This window comes from Bidens hawaiensis, unplaced genomic scaffold (genome assembly GCF_021521415.1).
Source record: "Bidens hawaiensis isolate Kalapana, Puna unplaced genomic scaffold, B.hawaiensis_p1.1 tig00023079_1, whole genome shotgun sequence".
Classification (NCBI taxonomy): domain Eukaryota; kingdom Viridiplantae; phylum Streptophyta; class Magnoliopsida; order Asterales; family Asteraceae; genus Bidens; species Bidens hawaiensis.
This window is the reverse complement of record NW_027493616.1, coordinates 48742-74481: the sequence shown is the minus strand read 5'-3', so window position 1 is coordinate 74481 and position 25740 is coordinate 48742. Positions and strand designations below refer to the sequence as shown.

At 34.1% G+C, this 25740-nt stretch overlaps 1 protein-coding gene and 4 pseudogenes across 2 annotated transcripts; 3 read left to right on the top strand and 2 right to left on the bottom strand.

Moving 5' to 3' along the window:
- Positions 1-202: 202 nt before the first annotated feature.
- On the bottom strand, positions 203-657 carry LOC143566921 (17.9 kDa class II heat shock protein-like; annotated as a pseudogene).
- Positions 658-7404: 6747 nt separating this feature from the next.
- Positions 7405-8009, top strand: LOC143566943 (17.9 kDa class II heat shock protein-like; annotated as a pseudogene).
- A 1811-nt stretch (positions 8010-9820) lies between these two features.
- Positions 9821-10493, top strand: LOC143566934 (elongation factor 1-alpha pseudogene; annotated as a pseudogene).
- A 2906-nt stretch (positions 10494-13399) lies between these two features.
- Positions 13400-18322, top strand: LOC143566942 (MLO-like protein 12; annotated as a pseudogene). The gene is made up of 15 exons (XR_013141315.1): positions 13400-13923; positions 14151-14208; positions 14309-14460; positions 14587-14703; positions 14797-14857; positions 14961-15049; positions 15753-15827; positions 15961-16055; positions 16143-16192; positions 16331-16371; positions 16464-16637; positions 16720-16755; positions 16851-16918; positions 17558-17618; positions 17714-18322. The product of XR_013141315.1 is annotated as an MLO-like protein 12 (transcript).
- A 430-nt stretch (positions 18323-18752) lies between these two features.
- Positions 18753-22717, bottom strand: LOC143566941 (rhomboid-like protein 19). Its single transcript, XM_077053490.1, has 9 exons — positions 22540-22717; positions 22350-22474; positions 21005-21065; positions 20741-20907; positions 20545-20650; positions 19702-19797; positions 19356-19462; positions 19133-19270; positions 18753-19010 (listed from the first exon to the last, which is right to left on the bottom strand). Exons 1-9 carry the CDS (start codon positions 22552-22554, stop codon positions 18899-18901), a joined length of 927 nt encoding a protein of 308 aa, XP_076909605.1. The 5' UTR covers positions 22555-22717; the 3' UTR covers positions 18753-18898.
- Positions 22718-25740: the final 3023 nt, after the last annotated feature.

The window sequence follows — 25740 nt, the reverse complement described above, 5'->3', positions numbered from 1 at the left end:
AGCTAGAAAACATGGGAATAGACATGAAAGATGACGGCATTACTCATCACATTCAGCAACGATTACATCGATTATTACAATTACAAAACATAAAGATCAACTTGTCATTCCACAAACCACATTACTCATAACATTCAAATTCGATCCTACTGATTGTTATTATATTATTATATAAAAAACCATAATATTAGCACATGCTCATTCAAGCAACCTGAACCTGGATAGTTTTCGGCTTCTTGGGTTCGGGTGGCGGCAGTTTCTCCACAGTGACTGTAAGCACCCCATCCTAACAAACCGCGTTTATCTTATCCGTATTCGCGTTATCGGGCAACACAAACTTCCTCATAAACTTACCAATCCTCCTCTCCATCCTCACATACTTGACTCCTTCTTTCTCTTTTCCTCTCTCCGCTTATCACCAACACGTTGTTATCCTCCACCTGCACCTTTATCTCTCCTGATTTCAGACCCGGCATGTCGATGATAAAGACGTAGGAGTTGGGGTACTCCTTCACGTCAGCCGGTGTTGCAGCCATTGCTCTGGCGTCACGCACGTAAGCGTTGGTGGGACCGCCGTTGTTGGTTGACTTGTTTCCGGTGGTGGTTTAGGAGGTCGCGGAATAAGGGACTGTCGAAACCCATCAAACTGATGTCCATTTCGAGAGTAACACTACTAGAAAATTGTCCAACTTCCCACATCATTTTCCGTTGGAAATGTGTAGGAAATCACCGTTTCCAACACATTTCCAACAAAAATAGGTATGTGGGAAAAAGCCTCGTGGGAAATATTTTCTTACGCATTTCTAACGCATCTTCCAACACATTACCAACAAAAATATGTCGTTGGAAGTTTCCAACACTACTCTGACACAAATAATTAAAACTTTTGTTTTTATTTTGTTACACATTTCCCACGCATATTTACATAATTTTTTACACATTTCCTACGCATATTAATATAATTTCTTACTCATTTCCTACACATATTTATATCCTTTCCTACGCATCTAAATAGTTTTTGTTTAATTTTTTATACGCATTTCCAACGCATCTAATTTTTTTGTTATTTTAATTTATTTTATTTCTATGCATTTCCAACACATCGATTTAGTAATAATTTTAAGTTTTTAATTTATGCAAACACCATAAATACGGTAACAAATGAATGCCGAAAAAATGTAAATATAATTTAAAACATGCTTTACAAATCAACCATACATACAATTGCTCAAATTAAAAGTTTCAACTCGAAGGTCTTGTTGCAAAATCAGAATTACTAATTTGGAGAGTGAAAGTTTCTAATAAACTCTTCTCAATTTTTAACTAAAATTAAATATGACTAGTTTACCAAATGGACACGACATTTGTAAAATCCCATAGGTCCGAATGCATGCCGAGATACATAGTCACGGCCGTCGGCATTGGCACTGTTTTGTCTCCCACTCGCGGACTTCTTTCGCCATTTTCCCAAGCTCAACCGTTTATAGACTAAAAACTGTATTGTAAGGTCTAGCTAGTTGTTTTCGCCAACTAGTTTGTTTTGTTGTTTGATCCGGTCACGGGACCTACATGTATGTATACTATATAAAGGGCAATAAAATATAAGAAAAAACACAATAATGCACTAACTTGCTTACCAAACACAAGTGACACCATATGTCAAGAGGCACCGAATTGGGGAAAATCACAAGTTATCTCGAATTTCTCTTCTTTATCCCCAATAATATGTCCGACCTCTCTTGACCAGAAATCGGTTATCATATCCAATTTGAGGCGAACTGAGGCTACCCGAAACATTAGTAAACAACACTTCTCAGTTAAACAAAAAAAGGCTGCCCGCTGCGTGAAATGCAAACATCAGGTTACGCAGGTTTCTTTACCGACTAAATTTATCTGTTGCTACCATGAACCTTCATTTAATCACAAACCCATTACACCAATCTGCTGCTATATTAAGTCAACAAATGCAAAAAAAGAATGGGTGCAATAAGCTACACAGTCTCCAATGTACTGTAGAAAAATAAAAAAATAAAAAACTATTGTTTCAATTTTTAATTGCTTTTTACAAAAAAGTTACAAACACAAACAAACAATCAAAAGCAACTCTTATATGGAGCTGTAGTGTGGTTTTAGAGAGAGTACCAAGTACTGAATCAATTGCATTAATAACAGAGTCACAGATATTAAAGACAGTAGCTAATGATAAAAAAAGTGAATTACAAAACTTGTAGAGTGCGAAGGGTTAGATTCATAAACTGAAGCTGCTAAAATACCAATTTTTTCAAACTGTTGACTGAATCAAGTATTAAAACGCCTCGATGCCCTAAAACGCACAAACAATAGAAACCCAAAATCAACAAATTGATTGAATATTAATCACATTATAATAAGTGAGATCAAACAATGATCATATTAAATGATTAATTGAAAAATCGATTATAACCCGATTTGGAAGACTGCCGGTCGGAGGCGGTGATGGCGTAGGGGCGGATAAGCGTTGGTCTTTGGATTTAAGATTGGATTGCTAGGGTTTGAAACTCAGAGATCCGCCATGAACGGATTCTCCAGAAGTCGTTTACATTGAATTCACATTAGCCAATGAAACTAAAACTTAAACTCACCGGTTAATCACGTATGCACACTGGAGGGAACAGTTTCTTTTCTCGAGTATAAAAAATTGAATTTTTTTTTGGATGTTAACTTAATAAGTGCATTAACGGCTTATACATTGATGCAACAATAACTTATACATTATGTTAAGATGAAAACGAGTCGAGACGTTAACAAGCCACTCAAATTCGGATTGATAAAAGGTTCGAAAAGAGCCGAGATTTTTCCAGATCAAGCCAAGCTCAATCGTGAAATAAAGCTCCTTAACTTATTGAACCCAAGTTCGAGCCATATATGATAAACTCGTTTAGGCTCGTCAGGCCTTAATGAACCTTGTTTAGTTGTGTAATTTTAAGGGCATGTTCGTTTCACAGAATTCGTGTAAATTCAATGTATTAATTTGACACTGCACTGTTGCGCGTCCAAGCTTTGGCTTGTTTAAGCCACTACGCGAGCTCGAGCTGAGCTTAGACTCGTTAAAAGTTTTTCTTAATTAAATAAAAATGTACATAAATTAATAAATAAATAACTAATGGGTTAAGCTTGAGCTTAAAGAAACAACACGCGAGCCTCAAGCTCGAAGCTTTAGTAAAAAAACTTGAAAGGAGCTGAGCTCGAGCTTAGGCTCAAATAGACATGTTTACCCCCATATACTATATTTTTAAAAATTTGTTATTAAATACAAACAAATACGTACCATTACTAATATTTATTGATAACTTAATTATAATTAAAAAAATCAAATATTAAAAGTAAAGTAAGTATTATAATTTTAAATTAATTATTGAATAATAATTATTATTAGCACATATACACGACATACGTATACATAAACATGCATGTCACACCCCAGTCTAAGGCGGAAATGTTAGGACGCGAACTGATTGCGCATAGCTCGCAAGACACTAATATTAATAAAAGCGACAACATCTAAATTACTTTATTAAATATAAATCACAATACATATTACAATATTCATAGACAAACACAATACACATTGCAATCATTTAAACAATTATCATTAGTTGATATCCTAAAGGTCAGATTATACGAGATTCAAACTTGCAAAATCCAATGTCACCTGTGATATACGTAAAAATACAATAATTTTTCAACAACACATGTTGAGCGACCAGTTTGATATATATAATAAAGAAATAACAAATCAACGCTTAAGTGTGTAATACAATTAAGTACAAATAGTGGTGTTGGTTGACCAAGATTACTTGAACACAATCGATGGTTACTAAGACAATATATTGCAATTAAACAAATAATGGTGTCGGTTTACCATGATTAATCTAACACAATCAATGACTACCGAGACGCGCGCCCACGCACATGTACAAACACGGATACACATACACATACATATACATAAACTTACATGTATACGTACATATGCGCAAGTACACACACATATACTTACACACATAGAAAATGGTTAAAATAAAAATACATAGTTTTGTATGAAGAGCAGGAATAACACAAAATTTAGAGTTAATAAACTATTTAGTATAAATCCTTAATCCTATGAAACTATTTGGTAGTTTAAAAACTACCAATCTCAACCATTAGATCATAAATCCAATGGCCCAGATTGATTCTTACTCTACTTAGAAAATTATTTCTTTTTATTATAACCCACCCCTACACACATATACATACATACATACATCATCTTTTTTATTAATTATTAATAACTTTTCTGTAATAATAATTACGTTACATAACATAATCTTCCAAACATCATCGTGTTTTTTCTTCCTTCGCTTGTACATAAAACTCTTATGTGTAGATCCAAAACCTATTATGTACATACATATATGAATATACACACACATGCATACACACACATACACAAACACAAGCATACATACATACACACATACGTACACCGACAAATAATAATAATATTAATAATAATAAGTAATATTATAATTATATTAACAGTATAATTATTATAGTAATAATTATCTATACTATATAGAATACACCAAACAAGGGAAAATTAAGACACCAATTTATAAGTAATTTACAACACTTAAAGCATGAGATACATGTGTTAGCAAGGGTAAACATGTCTTTTAAACAATCCATTCAACTTACAAGTTTGGTCCCTCATCTTTAACCATATTATATTTTCTATTTAAATTGTAAACTAACTTCCAACCCATGATTTTTAAACGACTATAGCCTTTTCATACGTTAATATTTTTATAAAAAAATTGCACCATAAAAACGAGCATTTTATTCTCTTTAATTTGGATATGATATTGTTGTAATTTTTTTCATTTTTAATAAATTAATATGTTACGTAGGGGTGTTTATTGTCGGTTTTGATGGTTTTTAAGTTAAACTTGTGAGTCCAACCGTTAATACTGATTTTTTGTCGTCCAAAACCAAACTCAACCATTGAAAGTTGAAACCGAAGCGTTACTAATGGCCTGGTTCCAGTTTGGTTTCACAGTTTAAACTTTAATAATAAATTTAGTTTAAAATAATTAATAATTTAAATGTACCATCAATTTTAACTAAAAACCAATATAATATGATACTTGAGATGATCATAAATAAAAAATAATAATTTTAGCAACATAAATGGTAAATATTAATGGAAGATCTAGGACGTGAAATAATAACAACAAATATTACAAAAAGAATCATATTGCAATTATGTTAATTTACAGTCTTTTCTGGTTTCATATGGCTGGTTGCCGATATAAACCGCGAACCAACCATTCACTACGTTTTGAAAATTTTGAAACCAACCAACAAACCGAAAGTAAAGAAGAAAAAGAAAAAAGAAGTCAAACCAATCACCGATTTAAACGATTTCAAGGTTTTAACCGAACCATAAACACTTATATTTATACGTGATTAACATTTTCAAACACCCGCTGCATCGCGTAGGCACCCATCTAGTATATCTACATGTATTAGTTATCATTTTATTTTTCAAGTTTTCAATGCATTTCCCAAAAAAGTTAAAAAAAATCTTGCGCGATTATGCATTTCCCAAAAATGTTAAAAACTTACAAAAAGATCCATATTTTTTTCTATAAGAAATTAAATAAAAAATCAAAACCTACATAGTAAAAATAAACATCAATTAGAATTACGTGGGAATATTTCCTACGCATTTTCAACGAAATATATTATTTATTTATTTTGGTTCTTTTTTTGTTACGTATTTCTCACGAAAATGTTAATAAAAGTGTGCAACTATCTTTTTGTTGGAATTGTGTTGGAATATTTGCTACGCATTTCTTACACAATTACTTTTGTTGCTATTTTGTTACAATTGTGTTGCAAATTTATGGTTCTCTTTTTTCGTTGGAATTTCGTTGGAAATTTGTAGGAAATAGCACTCGTAGGAAATGCGTTGGAAATTTTCGTAGAAAACATTACACTTTTCTAGTAGTGTAATTAATTGCAGAATACGATTAAGAACTAAGAACTGAGACCTGTTTTGAGTTATAGCTTGATGATGATGATTTGAAGGTGGATTTATAGAGTTGAAGCATGAACTGGTAGTTTCTGGAAGGATCAGAATATGAGAGAAAGGAGTTTCTGGAAAATACATGAAACTTCTAACTTTTTTAAGTTTTTATCCAATATACCCTACGCCTTTATCTAAATATTGCCACGTGTAAGCTTTAGAATAGGGAAAATGACAAAAACCATAGCATATTTTTTCAAACTTTTAATGTTTGAAGAACCCTTAGGGCATAGGCAATGTTACACCTGTGGTAGGAAGGGTGAACATTAAATAATCGTGTTAATACGGATACAGGAAATTTTATTTATGAAATGTGGAAATTCATAACATGTCGAACATGACAGACACGATAAGATAAGATGACATGTTGTATTAAATATGAACACGGCACGATAACTAATCGTGTTATTTTTTGAAACACGTACTCCTATAAAAAAAACTACGCCCTATTTGCGGTGCGCGCATATAATATATATACGTGTGAACCCTTGGGTGGGCTAAAGTGAAATTGCAATAATTTTAACGTTATTTTACTAATCTGGTGAAAATAACGTTAAAAGTGGTAGAAGGTTAATCATGCATGATCATGTGGTGGCGTTGATAGCTGAAAGACAAGGGTGCATACACCAATTGGTCAATGTCGCGATGGTCGAGTGTTACGTGCCTCATGTCTAAGGCTTGATGTAAAACTACTATCAAACCGGGGGTCTCACCGGGAGCAGCCTCTCTATTTTTATAGGGTAGAGGTAAGGTTGTCTACATCTTACTATCCTCAGACCCTACCATAGTTTTGCTATTGGTAAGATTTAATGATTATGATATATTTTCAAATCAAAATGAATTGAAGTATTAATCTAATACTTTTCATGTTTTTGTTATAAATTACTATGCTTATTGTCTAAGTGTATAGTTTAAATTTAAAAATAAAAATAAGATTAAGCTTTAATTTATTTCTAAATTGTTATAAAAGTAATTAAGTTATGTTATAAAAATATATTCCTAGTTAGTTGTCTACAAACGTGACATGACGTTTTCTTTCATTTTCTACAAGAAATACCTAGGAGAAAAGAAAAAAGCAAAATAAAATTAAACATCTAAGAAAGAATATTATTGACCATCTGTAACATTCTAGACACCATCAAAACCCTCAATTCATCCATGTTCTTTCCAGAAACTACTCCTTCATCCCTATAAATCATCCATCATTTTTTAACTCCTCCTTTCACAACAAAATATCAATCTCTAATTTCTATTTATTATTCAATTCTGCTATTTCACTCAGTTTTCAAAACATGGACATCAGTTTGATGGGTTTCGACAGTCCCTTATTCCGCGACCTCCTAAACCACCACCGGAAACAAGTCAACCAACAACGGCGGTCCCACCAACGCTTACGTGCGTGACGCCAGAGCAATGGCTGCAACACCGGCTGACGTGAAGAAGTACCCCAACTCCTACGTCTTTATCATCGACATGCCGGGTCTGAAATCAGGAGAGATAAAGGTGCAGGTGGAGGATAACAACGTGTTGGTGATAAGCGGAGAGAGGAAAAGAGAAGAAGAGAAAGAGAAAGAAGGAGTCAAGTATGTGAGGATGGAGAGGAGGATTGGTAAGTTTATGAGGAAGTTTGTGTTGCCCGATAACGCGAATACAGATAAGATAAACGCGGTTTGTCAGGATGGGGTGCTTACAGTCACTGTGGAGAAACTGCCGCCACCCGAACCCAAGAAGCCGAAAACTATCCAGGTTCAGGTTGCTTGAATGAGCATGTGCTAATATTATGGTTTGAATAATGGGTAGGATGGTTGTTGAATGTTATGAGTTATGTGAAGTGTTGAGTGAGAAATCGATCTTATGTTTACAAAATAATGGGTTGTAATGAGTAAAATGAGTAATGTGATTTTTATTTTCTTGGTTTCTACCCATTTATGATTACCCTGTTTTTTGAATCTTAAAAACTTAGGGTGTAAACGAGTCAAATACGAATTTTACATCACTTGAGCTCAGCCCAATTCGAGCTTATGTTGCTAATTTGAGAAAAGAACTTAAAACTAATGAAAGTTTAGCTTGAATTTTTGTGTAGTACCTTAAACGAGCAAAAACACTTCTTAAGTTTAGTTGAATAATAATAACTACGAGTAATATAGAAGTTGCTATAACTTAAAAATCCATTAGACTTACTTTTCTATACAAGCTAGAGCTCAATCTCAACAACTAAATAAGCTTTAATTGAGGCGCAGAATAGAAAAAATTTGGCTTGGGTTTTTTTTCCTCAATCGAATGGCTTGTCTTGCTTGCTCCCAATTTAAATGTGGAGTTAAAATGGTCAATATTTTATTTACATGGCACTTATGATATTTTAGTTCTAAACCAATTTTGTTAGAACTAATTAAAATCAAAATTCTCTTATATTTTAAATTTTGTTTTGACATTTTATTTTGCACCACACCATTTTCATGTTATAAAACAGAAATGAAAGTTTTAATGCGAAAATAATAAGGGTAAAAACAGGAGACTATTCAAAATTGTTGAATTTGTTATGCAATAGTAAACAGTCAAACCAATATTAACTCCTAATGCAACTCCTCGCCAAACAGCCAAAGACGTAGTCACGTGCGATTTTTCCGTCAGTAACACGTGCACACCGATTCTCCTCATAATTTAACTTTTCTACCCTTACACTATTAGTAACATATCTTAGTGATCCCTTGACTCCTTGAGCATACCATTATACACTTTTGTTTCTATATTATATAATCCATATTTTAATTTGAACTCTCTTAATTATCATTGGTTAAGTAGTCGAACCGAATCTAAAAGAAATTTTCTGCTGATACTGATAGAATCCATTGTACTTCCTTTTTCTAAACGCCGAGCAGTTGTACGATTCTTTTGAAACTCAAAATACCACATTTAAGAAGCCTACAAAAAAAGCACAATAATGGTTTAGTTAACTTCTACAAGTAAAAGGGGTTGTGTTAACTTTGGTAAGAGTCCGAAAGAGAGAGCTAACAAAAGTAAAAGTAAAAGGGTTCAAGTTTCTTAAACCTCATAGCTTAGGGGGGTAAATTGCAATTTCCAAAAGATCTCGACTCAGTTAACTCTACACTACCATTATATAAACTCACAACTCTTCTACTCATTGTAACGAATTGCTCTCACTACAACTAACGTTTGATCGATCAGCCTCTCAACAAAAGGTTATATTTATTATATGCAGTAACTAATCATGCATTCATGTGTAGTTTTTTAATTTTTATTATCTGAATATGTGTTATTTGTTTTTATTCATATCATTTCACGCTTAAATGATCAATGTTATTTGATCTATATTTTCGTAATCATATGTTCTTAATCGTGTTCTAATTTGTAATTTTATGATATTGGGCGAAATGCGGGGCTTTTTTTTCCTAAGGTGTAAATTTATGCGTTTTCGTCTAAAAATTTTATACGCATTGTAAATTTATCCGTTTTCGTCTGAAAATTTTGAGGATGGTCCCGGACTTTTTTTTCTCAAGTGTAAATTTATGCATTTTCGTCTGAAAATTTTTATACGCAGTCTAAATTTTTTTACCCGTTTTCGTCTGAAATTTTTTAGGTCGGTCCCGGACTTTTTTTTTCTCAAGTGTAAATTTACGCATTTTCGTTTGAAATTTTTATACGCAGCGTATATTCTTTTACCCGTTTTCGTCTGAATTGAGGCCAGCCTCCGTTTATGAAAACTTTTATACGCACCGATTCCAGAAATTACATGATCAATTTGTTTGCACTCTACATGCAGTTTTTAAATTTCGTAATTCTGCTTTTAGTTTTGTACACTATTCGGTTGAATTTCGTGAGCTTTCTAACTAATTTGTTTGCACTCTAAATGCAGTTTAACATTTCATCATGAGAAAGGAAAAGATCCACGTCAACATTGTGGTGATCGGCCACGTGGACTCCGGCAAATCAACCACCACCGGGCATCTAATATACAAGCTCGGGGGAATAGACAAAAGGGTGATAGAAAAGTTCGAAAAAGAAGCTGCTGAGATGAACAAGCGTTCATTCAAATACGCGTGGGTGCTAGACAAGCTCAAGGGCCGAACGTGAACGTGGTATCACAATTGACATTGCGTTGTGGAAGTTTGAGACTTCCAAGTATTATTGCACTGTCATTGATGCTCCTGGTCACCGTGATTTTATTAAGAATATGATTACCGGCACTTCACAGGCTGACTGTGCTGTGTTGATTATTGATTCAACTACTGGAGGGTTTGAAGCGGGTATTTCTAAAGATGGGCAGACGCGTGAGCATGCGCTTCTTGCTTTTACTCTTGGTGTTAAACAGATGATCTGCTGCTGCAACAAGGTAAGTTCTTGGAATTGGAATCATCTGTAAATGAACAGAATGTTCAGTAGACCGTTCGGCGTTGTTTATGTTTGTTCATTTAATAAATGACAAACATGAACAAGAAATTATGTTCGATTAATTACATGAACGAACATGAACATAGTTTACGTTTCAGTTGCGTTTGTGAATGTTCGATAATTTGTTCGTTAGTTCATGTTCGTGAATATTTGTTTATTTTTGGTCATTAAAGGTTTTTCACATTTTATATTTTCCAACTTCTAGTTTATTATGTCAAGTAATCAACTGCATATACATTTTGGGTGATTATGTCTAATGATTGAGCTTAAGAATGTTAGTTTTTATTTTTCAAATTAAGGTATGTTCATTCATGTTCGATCTGTGTTTGTTTATGAAGTAAACGAACACTAACACGTCTTGTTTAGTTATGTGTTCGTGTACTGTTTGTCCAATATATGCTTCACGAACTAACACGAACAAAGTCTAGTTCGGTCCGAAGGCGAAAACCCGAGCTTGTTGGTGCTGGAACGTCGTGACGGACCAAAACAACATCAAGGCTTAACCGTGTTCGTAGTTCGACTCGTTCAAGGTACGTTTATAGTTAGAAATCGTTCGTATAGGTTCGGTTTGATTTGGTAAATCATAGATCTGTGTTAGTTTGTTATAAACGAACCCAAAACAACAAATATTACTGGAATTGATTAGCATTTGATAGGTTAATTGTTAACCTAAAAGAACCCGTAACCTATATGCCTAAATCGCACCCCTTAAACATCGATGTTAGGCCGATTTGATGGTTGGGGTTTGTAGGCGCTGGTCAGACGATTCCGTTGATACCAAAATCGTGATATTTGGTTAAGAAACGAAGGTTTAATTGCAGATCTAAGATCTGTTGACTATTTGCTGTTCTTGACGATTTTGAATTTGACCCTTGAGTCAAAGTCTGGATAAGAACTATGGGTGATTCGTTATGGGTGATTCTTTAGCTAGTTCGTTATGGGAGCTTAGCGAATCAGAGGGTGATTCGTTAGCTAGCTCGTTATGGGAGCTTAGCGAATCAGAGGGTGATTCGTTAGCTAGTTCGTTATGGAAGCTTAGCGAATCAGAGGGTGATTCGTTAGCTAGTTCGTTATGGGAGCTTAGCGAATAAGAGGGTGATTCGTTAGCTAGTTCGTTATGGGAGCTTAGCGAATCAGAGGATGATTCTTTACCCAATTCGTTAAGGGCAAAGTAACGAACTAGGAGTTTAATGTAAAGACAGAATGGTCCATGGACTTAGAAAAGAATTATATAATTACATAACAGCCCTTGGAGTTTGGCAATTTATGAAAGATACATTTAAAGGTTAATGAGTAACGATTAACTAACTAGGTAATGATTTAATGAAATAAAACAACTTAGACGTGTAAGACTAATTAAGTAGCAATGAGATGACTAGAGCGGTACTTAATACTGTAATTATTAAACAGTTAGACGCGCACAGCTCAAGAAGGAGTAACCGTTAGCAGAAGAAGTAACCGAGTTCAGGTGAGTTTCTAGCCCCATTCCTTGTTATATTTTCGGGGCTATGTGCATACTCGATGTGTTGTTAATACAGTTATCCTAAGTGATAAGTGTATGCCATATGTGATATATGTGATAGGTATGAATGATTACTTGTCGGTACGCGAACGATCTTCGGATATTGCGCGTACTGTCAGGTTATAAATAAAGGTATGAATATTATATATGGGAGATGTATGAACATTACAAATGAACACTTGTCGGGGCGTGAACGATCTTCGGATATTGCACGTGTCGACAAGGGGTATGGTTGTTAAATGAATGATGTAAAGAACGCCTAGAGTGTTCTTATGCTATAATGTAATTATTGTATATGTGAAGTATATGTATACAGGTACACTACTGGTATGTGAGTCCTACGTTCGACATAGTAAGTTAGGATGACAAATCCCTCTAACTTCTGTTGGACCTAGACTCGGCTGGTGATGGCGTAGTTAAGGACTGCGGGCCTTATACGTGATGTAGATGATAGATGTAGACGTAGATAGGGACGATGGGCCTTATACGAGTTATAGGAAATAGACGCCAACGTAGATAAGGACTGCGGACCTTATACGTAATAGGCGTCAGCACAGGAAAGGACTGTGGACCTTATACGTGCTATATTTGTGTTGTGGTAGCATAGGGGAAGACTGCGGACTTCGTACGTGTTATGGTTATAGGTGATTGACGCCAACGTAGATAAGGACTGCGGACCTTATACGTGCTATACTTGTGTTCTGGTAGCATAGGGGAAGACTGAGGACTTCGTCCGTGCTATGGTTTAAGTGCAACATAGGGAAGGACTGAGGACCTTGTACGTGTTGTTATAATAGGATGGTACAGGGAAGGACTGCGGACCTTGCACGTACCAAAACTTGTGAACATAGGTAAGGACTGCGGACCCTTTACGTGTTCACGATCTTGAGTACAGGTATAGACGGCGGACTATGAACGTACTCTCGGTAGACTGAGGTTAGTGATTGTAGATATGTATGTATGTATGGTAGTAGGGTAACGGATTAAGTATGGATATGTATCTTCGGATATGTATGTATGTGTATGTATTGTATGGCGTCTGATTAACTAGAACTCACTCAGTGTAGCTGACTTTTAGTATGAACGCAGGTGAATATGATTAAAGAGCTAGCATGAGGTTGGCACATGGCATGGATCGAACGGCTGACATTTGAAGATGGAAGAAATGATGTTTTAATGTGATGATTTATGTTAGGGTTTTAAAGAAAAGATTAAATGTTTTGTAATAAACAGTTACATTTTTATATTCCGCGAAAGTTTTAATAAACTCTGATTTGTAGAACTGTGTTTATGAGTAAATCCGACGCTAAAGTAGGGCTACCGGTAACGGGGCCTTACAGATAATGACAGGCTTATGCAACTAGCTTTGCTAATGGTTGTTTGTATAACTTATATTCTTTCATGTATTGCTAAAGCAAAGTCAAGTCAATGAAATTTGTCATGAATACCAACTTGTGGATAGGCAAGTATATATGCAACCCAACCTCTTTCCATTTCTTCACATCAAAGCATACACATCTACATATCTTTCCTTCAAGTGTCCTACCTTCTAACTCAAAACTCTTCTTCAATCATCTGATAAAGAGTAAGAAGTGAATTAAAAGAGAGAGATAGGATTGAGCGAGTGAGATATATAGACGTTCGTGGAGAATTACGTGTATACAAATACAAATAGATTGCAAAGAAAGAGAGTTGGTGCATATACAAAATACATACACAGATAGATATAGATAAAGAGAGATGGATAGTGGGGATTATGAAAGGAAAAAAGAGAGATCATTAGAGGTAACACCATCATGGGCAGTAGCAGTGGTGGTGTTTGTGATACTTGCCATTTCAATTGCTCTTGAATACATCCTTCATTCATTACATTGGCCATGTATGTCTAGCTCCTGTCTTTGTCTCTTAATTTTATTCTCCTACAAAATGTTTTTTAAAAACACATTCTTTGTTGTTAGTTATTACATACAACAAAGCATATGCCAAAACTCAAAAGGCATCCCCACAAAATCATTTTACAATTTTTATATCATTTAATTAGTTCATTCAAACAATTAAAAATGAAAAGTAATTAATCTTTACTTATTTTTTTTTCTAAATTCATAGTGGTTACAACACAAACACAAGAAATCACTCCATGAAGCCCTTGAAAAGATTAAAGCAGGTAAAATAGTAATCTTTTAACTTGATAATATACCTTCTCTTTTTATAGTGTTGAAATGGTCCAAATGTTTAAATGTTGTTTTCTTGAAATCTTCTTTCAGAGTTGATGCTTTTGGGGTTCATTTCATTGCTACTAACAGTGGGTCAAGGACCAATTTCTGATATATGTATTCCAAGTAGAGTTGCCAGAACATGGCACCCTTGTAACAAACCATATCCTGATGATAAATACTATGATCCTTGTCTTAAAAAGGTATGTCGTATGCTATCATTTTATCAAATTTTAATTTTGTTTCATTTACACCGTATAACAACAGATGGTGGATGTGCATGTAAACAATATGCAGTTAATATTAACATTTTGTCTAATTTTGTTTAGGGAAAGGTGCAATTGGTGTCAAACTTTGGGATACATCAACTCCACATATTTATCTTTGTGTTGGCTGTGGTTCATGTCATGTATTGTATTCTCACATTAATCTTGGGTAGACTCAAGGTACATTCTTTAAAAGACTTTCTATGTATACGCGTACGTGATTCTTTTTAATAGTATGATCTTAGAACTAACTGTTTGGGATTATTTATATAGATGAGGAAGTGGAAGGCTTGGGAAGACGAAACAAAGACGGTTGAATACCAGTACCATCACGGTAAGTGTGTTATATTCAACTTTGAAGATTTTTGTTTATAAATTTGTTTCTAAGTCAAACAAGTTCATGAAAGTCAACTAACATAAATGCTTGTTTACTTCAGATCCAGAAAGATTTAGATACGCAAGAGAGACTACATTTGGACGTCGGCATATGAGATTTTGGAGTGACTCGCCAATTCTCCTATGGATCGTAAGAAGTCATTAAGCAATTTTATAAAAGCGAAATCCTTACCCGAACTCAGTATTAAGAAAACAATATTCTAATTTAATTTTAATCATTTGAAATAAGAGGTCAACATATTACTCGTGTCATTTAAAATTATTGTTATCATTTACATTATTGGCTTTAGAGATAATATTTATTAAATTCCCAAATTAATTAAATATATAGTTTTTTTATTAAATTTCAAGCATATAAGCAAAACATATTGTTAAATCAAGAAAATCTCCAACATGTGTACAACTGTACCACGGATGTGGCCATTCTGAGACTGAAACACCCCCACAAACAAGGGCCACTTGCATTTCTTATTAAATATTAATTTGACTACATTAAATAAAAAGTTGACAAAAATATATATTGAAATTGTATAAAAGTTATAGGTATATGTGTGTGTAATTGTGTATATATTATATATGTACACGTTTCTAGTACAGTTTTGTATATTTATTTGGTATATGTCACTTATCATTATATGTGATCTAAAATTAACTTTGACTTTTTCATTATATTTAATTTTTTGTAAGATATTAGTTCTTACATCCCAAAAAGTATTATGTTTGACTAGTTAAACTATTTATAAAATAAATAAATAAATAAACTATTTGATTAAATACATTTTTGTTTTTATGAAAATCCTTATAATAATTAATATATTTTTGGAAAAATGTAGGGATGTTTTTTTAGGCAGTTCTGGACATCAGTAGCAAAGGTTGATTACCTTACCCTTAGGCACGGGTTCATCAATGTAAGTATCTTAAAAATACCTTCCAATTTTTTTAAAAAAATTATTAAAAAAAACCCGTTAATTGATTAAGCGTAAAATATCCAGAATATATATGAAATTCTTAACCATTTTGAATCATTTTGTGTGTTTACAGACACATTTAACCCCGGAAAGTCAAAGTCAGTTTGACTTCCACAAATATATCAGTAGATCACTTGAAGAAGATTTCAAAGTTGTGGTTGGAATAAGGTAAATGATTTTTGTTTCAAGAATTATTTATTTTACTTTAAGTAATTTAAATTAAAATTTTAACTTATTGTATGTTTGTATATGCAGTCCTGTTGTTTGGTTCTTTGCTGTTTTGCTTCTTCTCACCAACACCCATGGTAAGCAATAACAAACCTTTTAAATTATAAATTTAAAAGTAATAAATTATTAATATGTATTTACTTATAAACTTATGCTTGTAATTTACCCAAATACAAAAATCTTTGTATAAATTTTATTTGTTTTTATCTTGACAGATTGGAATTCATACCTATGGTTACCTTTCATCCCACTAGTTGTAAGTCCTAGTTAATTATTATTGATAACATTTTATAAAACACTTGCATTAATATATGTAATGATAACCAATGATATATGTTAACAATGCAGATAATACTATTGGTTGGAGCCAAGTTACAAGTGATCATCACAAAAATGGGTAGAAGGACTCATGAAATGGCTGATGTTGTGAAGGGTACACCCATGGTTCAACCCGGAGATGATCTCTTCTGGTTTGGCCGACCTCGGCTCGTACTCCTCTTGATCAACTTTGTCCTCTTTCAGGTTCACAAATCCACAAATTATTATTCAATTTCTCTCATGGGTTTGCCATTTGTGTTCTAATATTTTGTTGTTTATTTTACAGAACGCTTTTCAACTTGCATTCTTCTTGTGGAGTTGGGTAAGCACTTTTCACCTCGAATAGGGATGAAGTTTGCGGTTAATTTCTTGAATGAATATGACGTTAATGTGTGTTTTAATTGACCTTTCTTGCAGTAAACGTTTGGGTTCAAGTCTTGTTTCCACCATCGTAACGAAGATATTATTATAAGGATCACAATGGCGTAAGTAACCATTATTTTAGTTTTTCCTATGATGTTAAACATGAAAAACGAGCAGTTTGGGTAATGTACAGGTCAAAACTGACACGTTTTAAAAATGATCAATTTGATCTAGTTTAAGTTAATAGGGTTGATAATAGTGACTTATTTGACTGGTAATATAACTGAAGTAGATCAAACGAAGCCATAAGCAAATATTTTTTTACGCAAATAATCTTTTTTCTTAAAAGATAAAAAAAAGTGTCATGATTGGTAGACATATACAATGTTAACTAGGGTAAGTTATAGTTTTCATCCTTTTTATACGCGGTAATTTGTCAGTTTCCTTTAACATCAATAAGTAGAAAAAATGTCATTAAAGTTCATATGTTGTCAGTTGTAACATTTTTCGTCTTTGACTCTTTTCCACTAACTTGTGTTATTACTTTTCTTTTTAAAATGACTTTTTTGTCCATACACAGGACAAAAAGTGTGGCAACATATGAACTTCAGTGACATTTTTTGTACTTACTGAAATTTAAAGACACAATATGCGAAGACGAGAACTTTGATATGCTCTAATGTTTTAAGTGTTTAACAACTCGTGTGCCACTGGATTACTTTGTAACATCAATATAACATTAGCTTGTTGCATATTTTCAGGGTCTTGATACAGTTCATATGCAGTTACGTGACACTACCATTATACGCGTTAGTAACACAGGTAAAACATCTACCTTCCAACTCATAACAACAATGCACGGCAAGCAAAACCACGATCGGGTTTTTAACTTTTTGGTCGTGTTTGATTTTCAACAGATGGGTTCAAGAATGAGAACAACAATATTCAGTGAGAATGTAGCGAAAGCCTTAAAAACATGGCACCACACAGCCAAAAAAAACATCAAACATGGTAGTACCCATTCAAGCCCAAACTCACCATTCTCAAGCAGACCCGGGACCCCACTTCATGGAAGCACATCACCAATGCATCTTTTGCATAGATACACTGATAATAGTCTTGACAGCCTTTCAAACTCGCCAAGACGGTCGGGTTTCGAGCATGAAGGTTGGGCTAACGAGTCGACTTCAAACTCTCACTACAAGTATCGGGAACCTGATAACTTTATCAGAGACGATGGGCCTGATCTTGAAGAAGGGGAGATTCAAGAACCGAGCTCGGGTGCAAACCGGCTGCAGTTAGAACCGAGACCGGTTAGGACTCAACATGAGGTTGATGTGACCGATTTTTCATTCGGCCAGGGTAAATAATTTGTTTCGTGTAATACTTTTGAAAGTAGTTTAATCTATAAATTTACCAATTTCTACATGCCTTAATGTATACTTTATTGTTATTGATTTACTGAAGATGTAATTTTGTACTCAATCAACTGTGAATGAGTGAAAGAATTTATTTTAACATAAAATTCGTTCAAGTTAGTTCATATGTGCAATGTCTGATTTGGTTGGTTTTGACAACCTTTTGGCCTAATTGCTAATAGAGGTGCACAAATTGGTTTTTGAGCCCAGCCCGGTTCAGTTTCGGTTAAAGAAAGTCATAATTGTTTTTTTCCCCAACCGGTTCAATTTGAAACCACGTTATAAGGAGGAAAATGGTTTTGTATACTAGTCACATTAAAATTTAAGACGATGTTTTTTATCGACACACATAGTCTTGTTACTCATTCGGCCGATCACCCCCAATATATAATAAAAACAGTGACATGACACCTAAGCATGGATTGCACCATCCAAGCGATCATTAAACATAAAAAATAATATTCATAAAGCATGCAAGTGATCACGGTCGGGTGATTACTAAAGCCTACAAGTCACTAGATTGCAAACCATCCAAATAAGAAGATTAAGAATCTCTCTTGCTATACGGGCCCATACCCAAAGTTCGCAAACTAAAAATATAACTGTTGTGATCCAAAAAGGTCTAAAGCCGAAAGAAACAGATGGATAGTTACACATACACAAGTCCCGGGTTTCAAAACATAACTAAACATTGTCAGTCTCATCTCTTTCAGGTTCATCAGTCTTACTCTTTCCTCCAGCACCAGTCAACCTCTCGGTTGCCAATCTTTCTTCTAACGCCCGGGCCCCCCTTTCCCTGCAGGTTTTATTATCATTGTTATTATCCGCCCATATTAGTAAGAGTATCATTATTATTATTATTATTATTATTATTATTATTATTATTATTATTATTATTATTATTACTATTACTATTACCTTCTCCTAGTTGCCTCAATGGGATCAGAACCAGGCAATGGAGCACTGCCAACTGTGTAGCCCCGAGCATCATTGGATGATTCAGATCTTCCACAAAGCATTCGGTCAAATATTGAAGCCACTGGATCAATCACAGGTCTACAGGACCAGCAATTTGATATAGTTTTTAGCTCAAATGGAAACGAACCAAATATTTTAAATTGGTTGAAAGTTCTAAACTTACCTTATGAACTCTGGGAAGAAAGTAGAGAATGCAAATTCATCACTGGGGTCACCTTTAAATCCTGTTTCTTGTTTTCTTTGAAAGTATCTGAGGTAAATCCAACCAATCAATCAATCAATCATGCCCAGTAAAATCCCACCGACAGCAAAGCTATAAGTAGGGTCTGGGGAGGGTGGGATGTAGGCACACCGTACCTCTATCCAAAGGAATAGAGAGGTGGCTTCCAGAGAGACCCTCGGCTCTAAGTACATGTGAATGAAGCAAAATAAAGGAAATCAAAGTTTAACAGTTATATAAAAACTACTACTAATTATAATAATATTAATAATAAGTAAATCCAACCAATGTATGTGCCAAATATCAAGATTGGAAGGTATGCTGCAGGCTCAAGTGTAAAGAAGCTTGCAATAATAGCTAATAATAACATGATCGATGGCAACCACTGCACAACACAAAAACAAATTATGATCTCAGACAGTCAAACGCTGCATTCTGACTATTTTTTATTAGTATGTTTAAGTACAGAAATTATATTCTTTCAATAACAATCTACTTTTTTTACACTTTGGGTGACTTTCAATTACTAGGGCTCAGTAAAGATATAACATAAGCTGAATTGACTCGTTCACAAGGAAATGAGGTGAAATTGTCACCTGCATTTCATATACTTTGGATCGCTGTAAACGAACCGCATGAACACGGACGGAGTATGTTGTATGTTTAATGATCGAGCACGAACAATTAAACCATTCGTTAAGAAAAAAAATGGGTCGTCATCCATGTTCATTGGTTTACAGTTTAAGCGAACGAATTCGCTAACATAAACGAAGGACAATGACTGAACATAGATAAACTGACATAGATGAGCGAAAACCAACTAGAGGTAAATGTCAACAATAATGTGTTGGGCCTAAAAGGCGATTAAAACTAGACTAAATTGTAATTGGCCTAAAAAACTTAAATGAATATATTAACAAACTTATACCAATAAACATAAACTAATGAAAATAAATGGACGTAAACAAATGAACATAAATGAATGTAAACAAACGAATGAGACGTGTTCATATTCGTTCGTTTAACTGAATGAACAAAATTTCTTGTTCATGTTTGTTCGTTTATTAAATAAACGAACATAAATGAACGGTTCACTGAAAGTTTAATTCATTTACAGGCCTAACTTTGGTACCTTTGCTTTAATTTTTAATGGAGAAATTTCTTGATCGGGAATGATTTGCTTAACACCAACTAACAGCCCCGAAAGTACCCCACTGAATCCAGAAAGAGGCATGTAACTACCAAAAAAGAACAAATAATCATCAAAATGTGTTGACCAAATGGGTTGAATTCTAAAAAGAATGACAAAAGAACACAAATGAACTTACAGATAGTTTTCCTGCATTGTTACATAGTACAATGAGATGGCTGTAATGAACACGCACACAGAAGTCAAGAAATTGACTATGAAAATGTACTTCAAGAATTCCCTAGAACCCCAGATGGGTTCTAGAAGCTTCCCAATGAAAAGGAGACCAATGGTGCTGCTAAGAACCTGTTTAGCAAATGTCATGGAGCACAAAAAAGTCAACAAATTGTCCTACTGTGTTAGTATATTGTATTAAGAATAAAAATGGTTCATAGTTTCATACCCCATGTACTGTTTGTTCTATATAACCAGCTGTTATGAGATTCCAACCAAAAGGAATTGTCCTGTGTTTTATAAAAAGTAGGAAATGGGAAATAAGCGATAGAACTCGGGTCGTAAATGGAAATTAATGAGCTTAATAATAGCATCTGTTTTAGTTCAAATCAAGTGCTGAACTATCCTATATTCCTGTTTGTGCAACCTATGACATACAAGTATGATACAGTTGAAAGCGTGTTCAATATAATATTACGTTTTATATAAGCATGTGAATTCGTTAGGAATACTGAAAGATGTTGAAGTATGCAAATGGATTATGAATTAAAAACTATAGAGTCCATCTGCTAAGTCATGTATGCAAGTTGCAACGCGAGAAAATCGAGATTTATAGACCTTAAAAGAAATAAATGAGGACTAGAAGACCAAAAATCAAATCTAGATGCACGAGTCGTAATATACTAAAAGTCAAACATACCCTGAAGGCTAGTAGTTACCCTTATAAGCTTCTCAAAGTCACATACATGCATACAAAAGAAGTTTATAATATAGACCATAGTTATTAAAAACCCTCGCTTCTTAAAGTTGATGACACCTCCATTGGTATTGATGACAGATCAAGAACAATGATAATTTGAACCTTTACTATTTATTACTTTTTGAACTATTGGTTTTCAAGTTTTGAACATTTTGTAATTCAAGTTTTGGAATTACATTTGAATCTTGATTCTTTTAGAACTTTAGGTACTAATTAAATGTTAATATGTTATATAATAGCTTTTTGTTTTTTATACGATGAATAGTTTTAGTTTTCAAATACATAATATATCTAAAAATATTATTAAGTGCACTTTTTTTTTTCTCCGGCACTCACTTTTTTTTTGCGTTTAGGCCCTAGACGAGGCCTATGCACCTTGAGTGCGACTAGCGCCTTTGATAACTATGATATAGACGTCAATAAACCAAAATAAGCGCATAACATAATCCACCTTCACAAATATGAATACGCCCAATTACATCCAATAAAAGGCTATGTTGTTGTGGATATCAGTCTCACTCCAAACCCTAAACACATTCATGTCCATATAGGTATGTATACGCGCAGTAGAACCAAATAATCCGGTCCTCGTTGCTATCATATTTATCATATAAACACTCAAAAATACTTGTCTTATTTTCAAAAACCAGTGTAAATGCCTTAAATCATTCACAATCCACTATCAAATATCTAATCTAAAAATTTATATTCTCATGGATCTCATAAGCATCAAACAGTTTCCCTATGCTAATCACACTACAACAGCTAACCTAATTTCAAATTAACCAATCAAATCAAACAATAATAATAATACCTAGCAGGAATCAATGCCACGTAAGTAATGACAGAGGGAAAGATCTGCACAGCAATGTATCCAATCAACAGCACCACCACTAATCCTTTACACAGCCTCGTGAATCCCGTAAACATATTCGCACTCTACAATTAACTTTAACAATTAGGTCAAATGCCATAACAAAACCGATTAGATTATTAATACTTACTGCCGGAGAACTCATGGTCACCGGAGAGTGTAGTAGTTACTGTGATTAGGTTTAGATGTGATCCGATTACGAAGTAATTAAGACAGATCGGCGGGTTTCCGGTGACCGGTGACCGGAGAATTGAGTAGATCTTAGAGTAATGAAATGTCACGTTGAATGTTAATGAGGGGTTTAAGTTTTAGAAAGGTAAGTAAATAATGTTAATGAGGGGTTTAAGGGGTTGCTTATGAAATGTTTACATATCTATAAGTGGATAATAATTTGTTAACAAGTTGTATTATTGGAAATTAATATTTTGGTTTTTTGTTATGTTTGTGATGAATAATTATAGAGCTATGAGATGTAGAATGTGTATTTTTAGGAATTAAGTTTTTAATTATTGTTTTTTTTAATAATGATGGTAATTCGGGTTTAGTGGTATGCTCCTTCATAGCCCAGACGTGTTTATACTTTATACATCATACAAGATTTTAACCGCCTATCATTAATTTGACGCTCAAGGATAACACCAATCCGTTGTATGAAAAAACTAGACGCTCGTAAACCCCTCTGACTTGCCTATGCCAGGAAGCTCAATGCATCCATGTTAATTACAACAAGATTTTTTGTGTTAAAAAGTGGGATTTGAGTTGGTGACCACAAGGATCATAGAGTGTTATGACTTTTATCCACCTTAATGCAAGTAAACAATTGGTCACAGGCTTTGAATTATTTATTTGAGATTGGTTATTTAAAGTTATATTATTTTAGCCATTTTGTTTTTTACAAGATATAATTTTCCTACAAAGTAGTCCTTATGATATGTTTTGGGTAGGAATTTTATAATAATCGACATTTTGAATCTCTATACGAGCTTTTGCGCTTTAGGTTTCGAAAAGTGGCTACCCAAGGAGTTTTACAGCGAGTATCAAAGAATTGATTTATTGTACTCATAATAACTAATTAAGATATTTTTTTTATATATAAAATATTTGACAAAGGATTATAAATATAAAACAATTAAACTTTAATGATGGGTTTAAGAAGAAAAATATAAGCTTCAAGCTAAAGTCAAGCGGTTGGGTGCTTGGGTTGGGTTGCTTATAAATTTTTGAATTTTAACATGTCTAAATGTAGATAACATGTTACAGGTTATAACAAATTCATATATTGGGAAGAATATTTTGAATTTTTTTCTTATATTGTATTAGGTAATTATAAACTTTTAAAACAGGCTTTCAAAAGAATTTTTTTTAACATTAATAATTAAACTTGAAACTATTTACTACACTAGTTATTGTAACATTTAATAAAGAAGAAAAATGAATTTCATTGCCATTAATTTCTTATCAAACAATTTCAACCACAATACCCCCTCCCCCCACCCCCACCCTCTCTTAATATTTAATAATGACGGTAACGATGATACCAACATAGAGTTTTTGGTTTTTCATGTTTTTTAATGATAAACTTATCTACTCTACACTTCTCCAAACTAATATACCTTATGTCTGAATTTGAACCGAGATCTCTTGTCTAAAAGATTATTGTTGAGTCAAGTGTTAAATCATATTAACAGAGTTTTTGTTTTTCACATAATCAATTGTTGAATCAGGTGTAATGTGTACATCAATTTCATTCACATATGAGCTATGTTCAAAAAGTTGTTTATAACATGCAAATTGCATTTTTTTACTATCCATACTTGGGTTTTACACTTGATCTTGTCTCCAATTTTTGTTTCTTGCTTTTCAAAGTTAAACTACCTCCAAACAAGATGAAAAATCTTGATGCTTGCACATTACTAAAAATATAGCTATGGTAGAACAACATTGAATCTGTATATGCTTTTTATCCTTGTTAAATTATTAACCTCTCTATTCAACCTAAACAAATTCCAGAATAATAACACAAAGAACAATATGAATCCAAAATAAATTGAGTCAGGTGCTACAATTATGACATCTGACCCGACCCGATCCGACCCGACCCAGGTACCCGTTTCTCCGATCCGATCTCTTTCTTTTATGATTTAATATTTATTTATACTTATACTTTATTTTTAATAATAATGTTTTCCTTCCCGCCTCTTCCTCTCTTTTCCTTCCCGCCGTCCCGTCCCTCTTCTTCTCTCTTTCCGCCTTCTTTTCCCTCTTGTTGCCGTCCCGCCTCTTTCTCTCTCTTGTCGTCGTTCCGCCCTTACGCCTTGAACCTCCTTTTCTCTTAACTCTTTGCTTGTCCTTTGTTTCTTCCCGCCTAAGGTTGTCTGCGCAGCTCCACGCGCCAGACTCCTTACAAGGAAGCCTGCGCGAAGACCTGTTGTTCCTGCGACACGCGAGGCGAACTGTTCTCGCAGCGCGCTAAGAACGGTAGTTCTTCCCGCGACGCGCTAAGGATAATAGTTCTTCCCGCGGCGCGCTAAGGTTTGCTCTATCAGCCTTCGCCCTCGCGCGTGCGCTCGAGCCTTCTCGCGCTAAACCCTTTGAGTTTTCTTCTGTTTAATCTAGCCGTTTGCTCTTGTGATGTCTTATCTTCTGTGCTGTTGACCTAACCTGCCTTATGTCTGAAAAGTTACTTTCGGCGCAGCATGCGCACCAACCCCATTGGTTGACAGAAAAAGTGACTGACATTATCTTTTGAGATCTGCTTTTTCCATGCTTGACCAGTACCTTTATCTGAACCGCCCATGCTTTTACTGTTACCTGTCAGCTTTTCCCTTGTCCCCTGCAGCTGCCATATCTTTCCATATCTTTTGCTTTTGTTTTCTTATGCTTTTTGATATCTTTTGCTTTTGGAATCTTTTACTTTTTGGAGATGTTTTCCCCTTTTCTAGGGATTGTGTTCCCTAGGGTTTCCCTATAAATAATAATGTTATTTTCCTAACACTTCACACACAAACACTTATTTTAACCTCCTCCTTGCTCTCTCTGCCGCCTCCCTCTCTGCCTCCGTCCTCTCTCCTGTCCTGCCCTGCCCTGCTTTTTCCGGTAATATATATATAGTATATAATAATTTACTTATTAATTATGCTAACTTATAATCAAGATTTAAAACCAATCGTTAAAACAATAATCTTTAATTATAGGTTAACTTGTGCTTGTTTAAAGTTGGTTCTTGCTTTATCTTACACCGCACCGTTTATCAAGTGAGTAATCTCGTACCTAATCCCTTTTTATTTTTAATGTTTTGGGATGTTCATGTGTTCGTACAAACTTGAGTCTT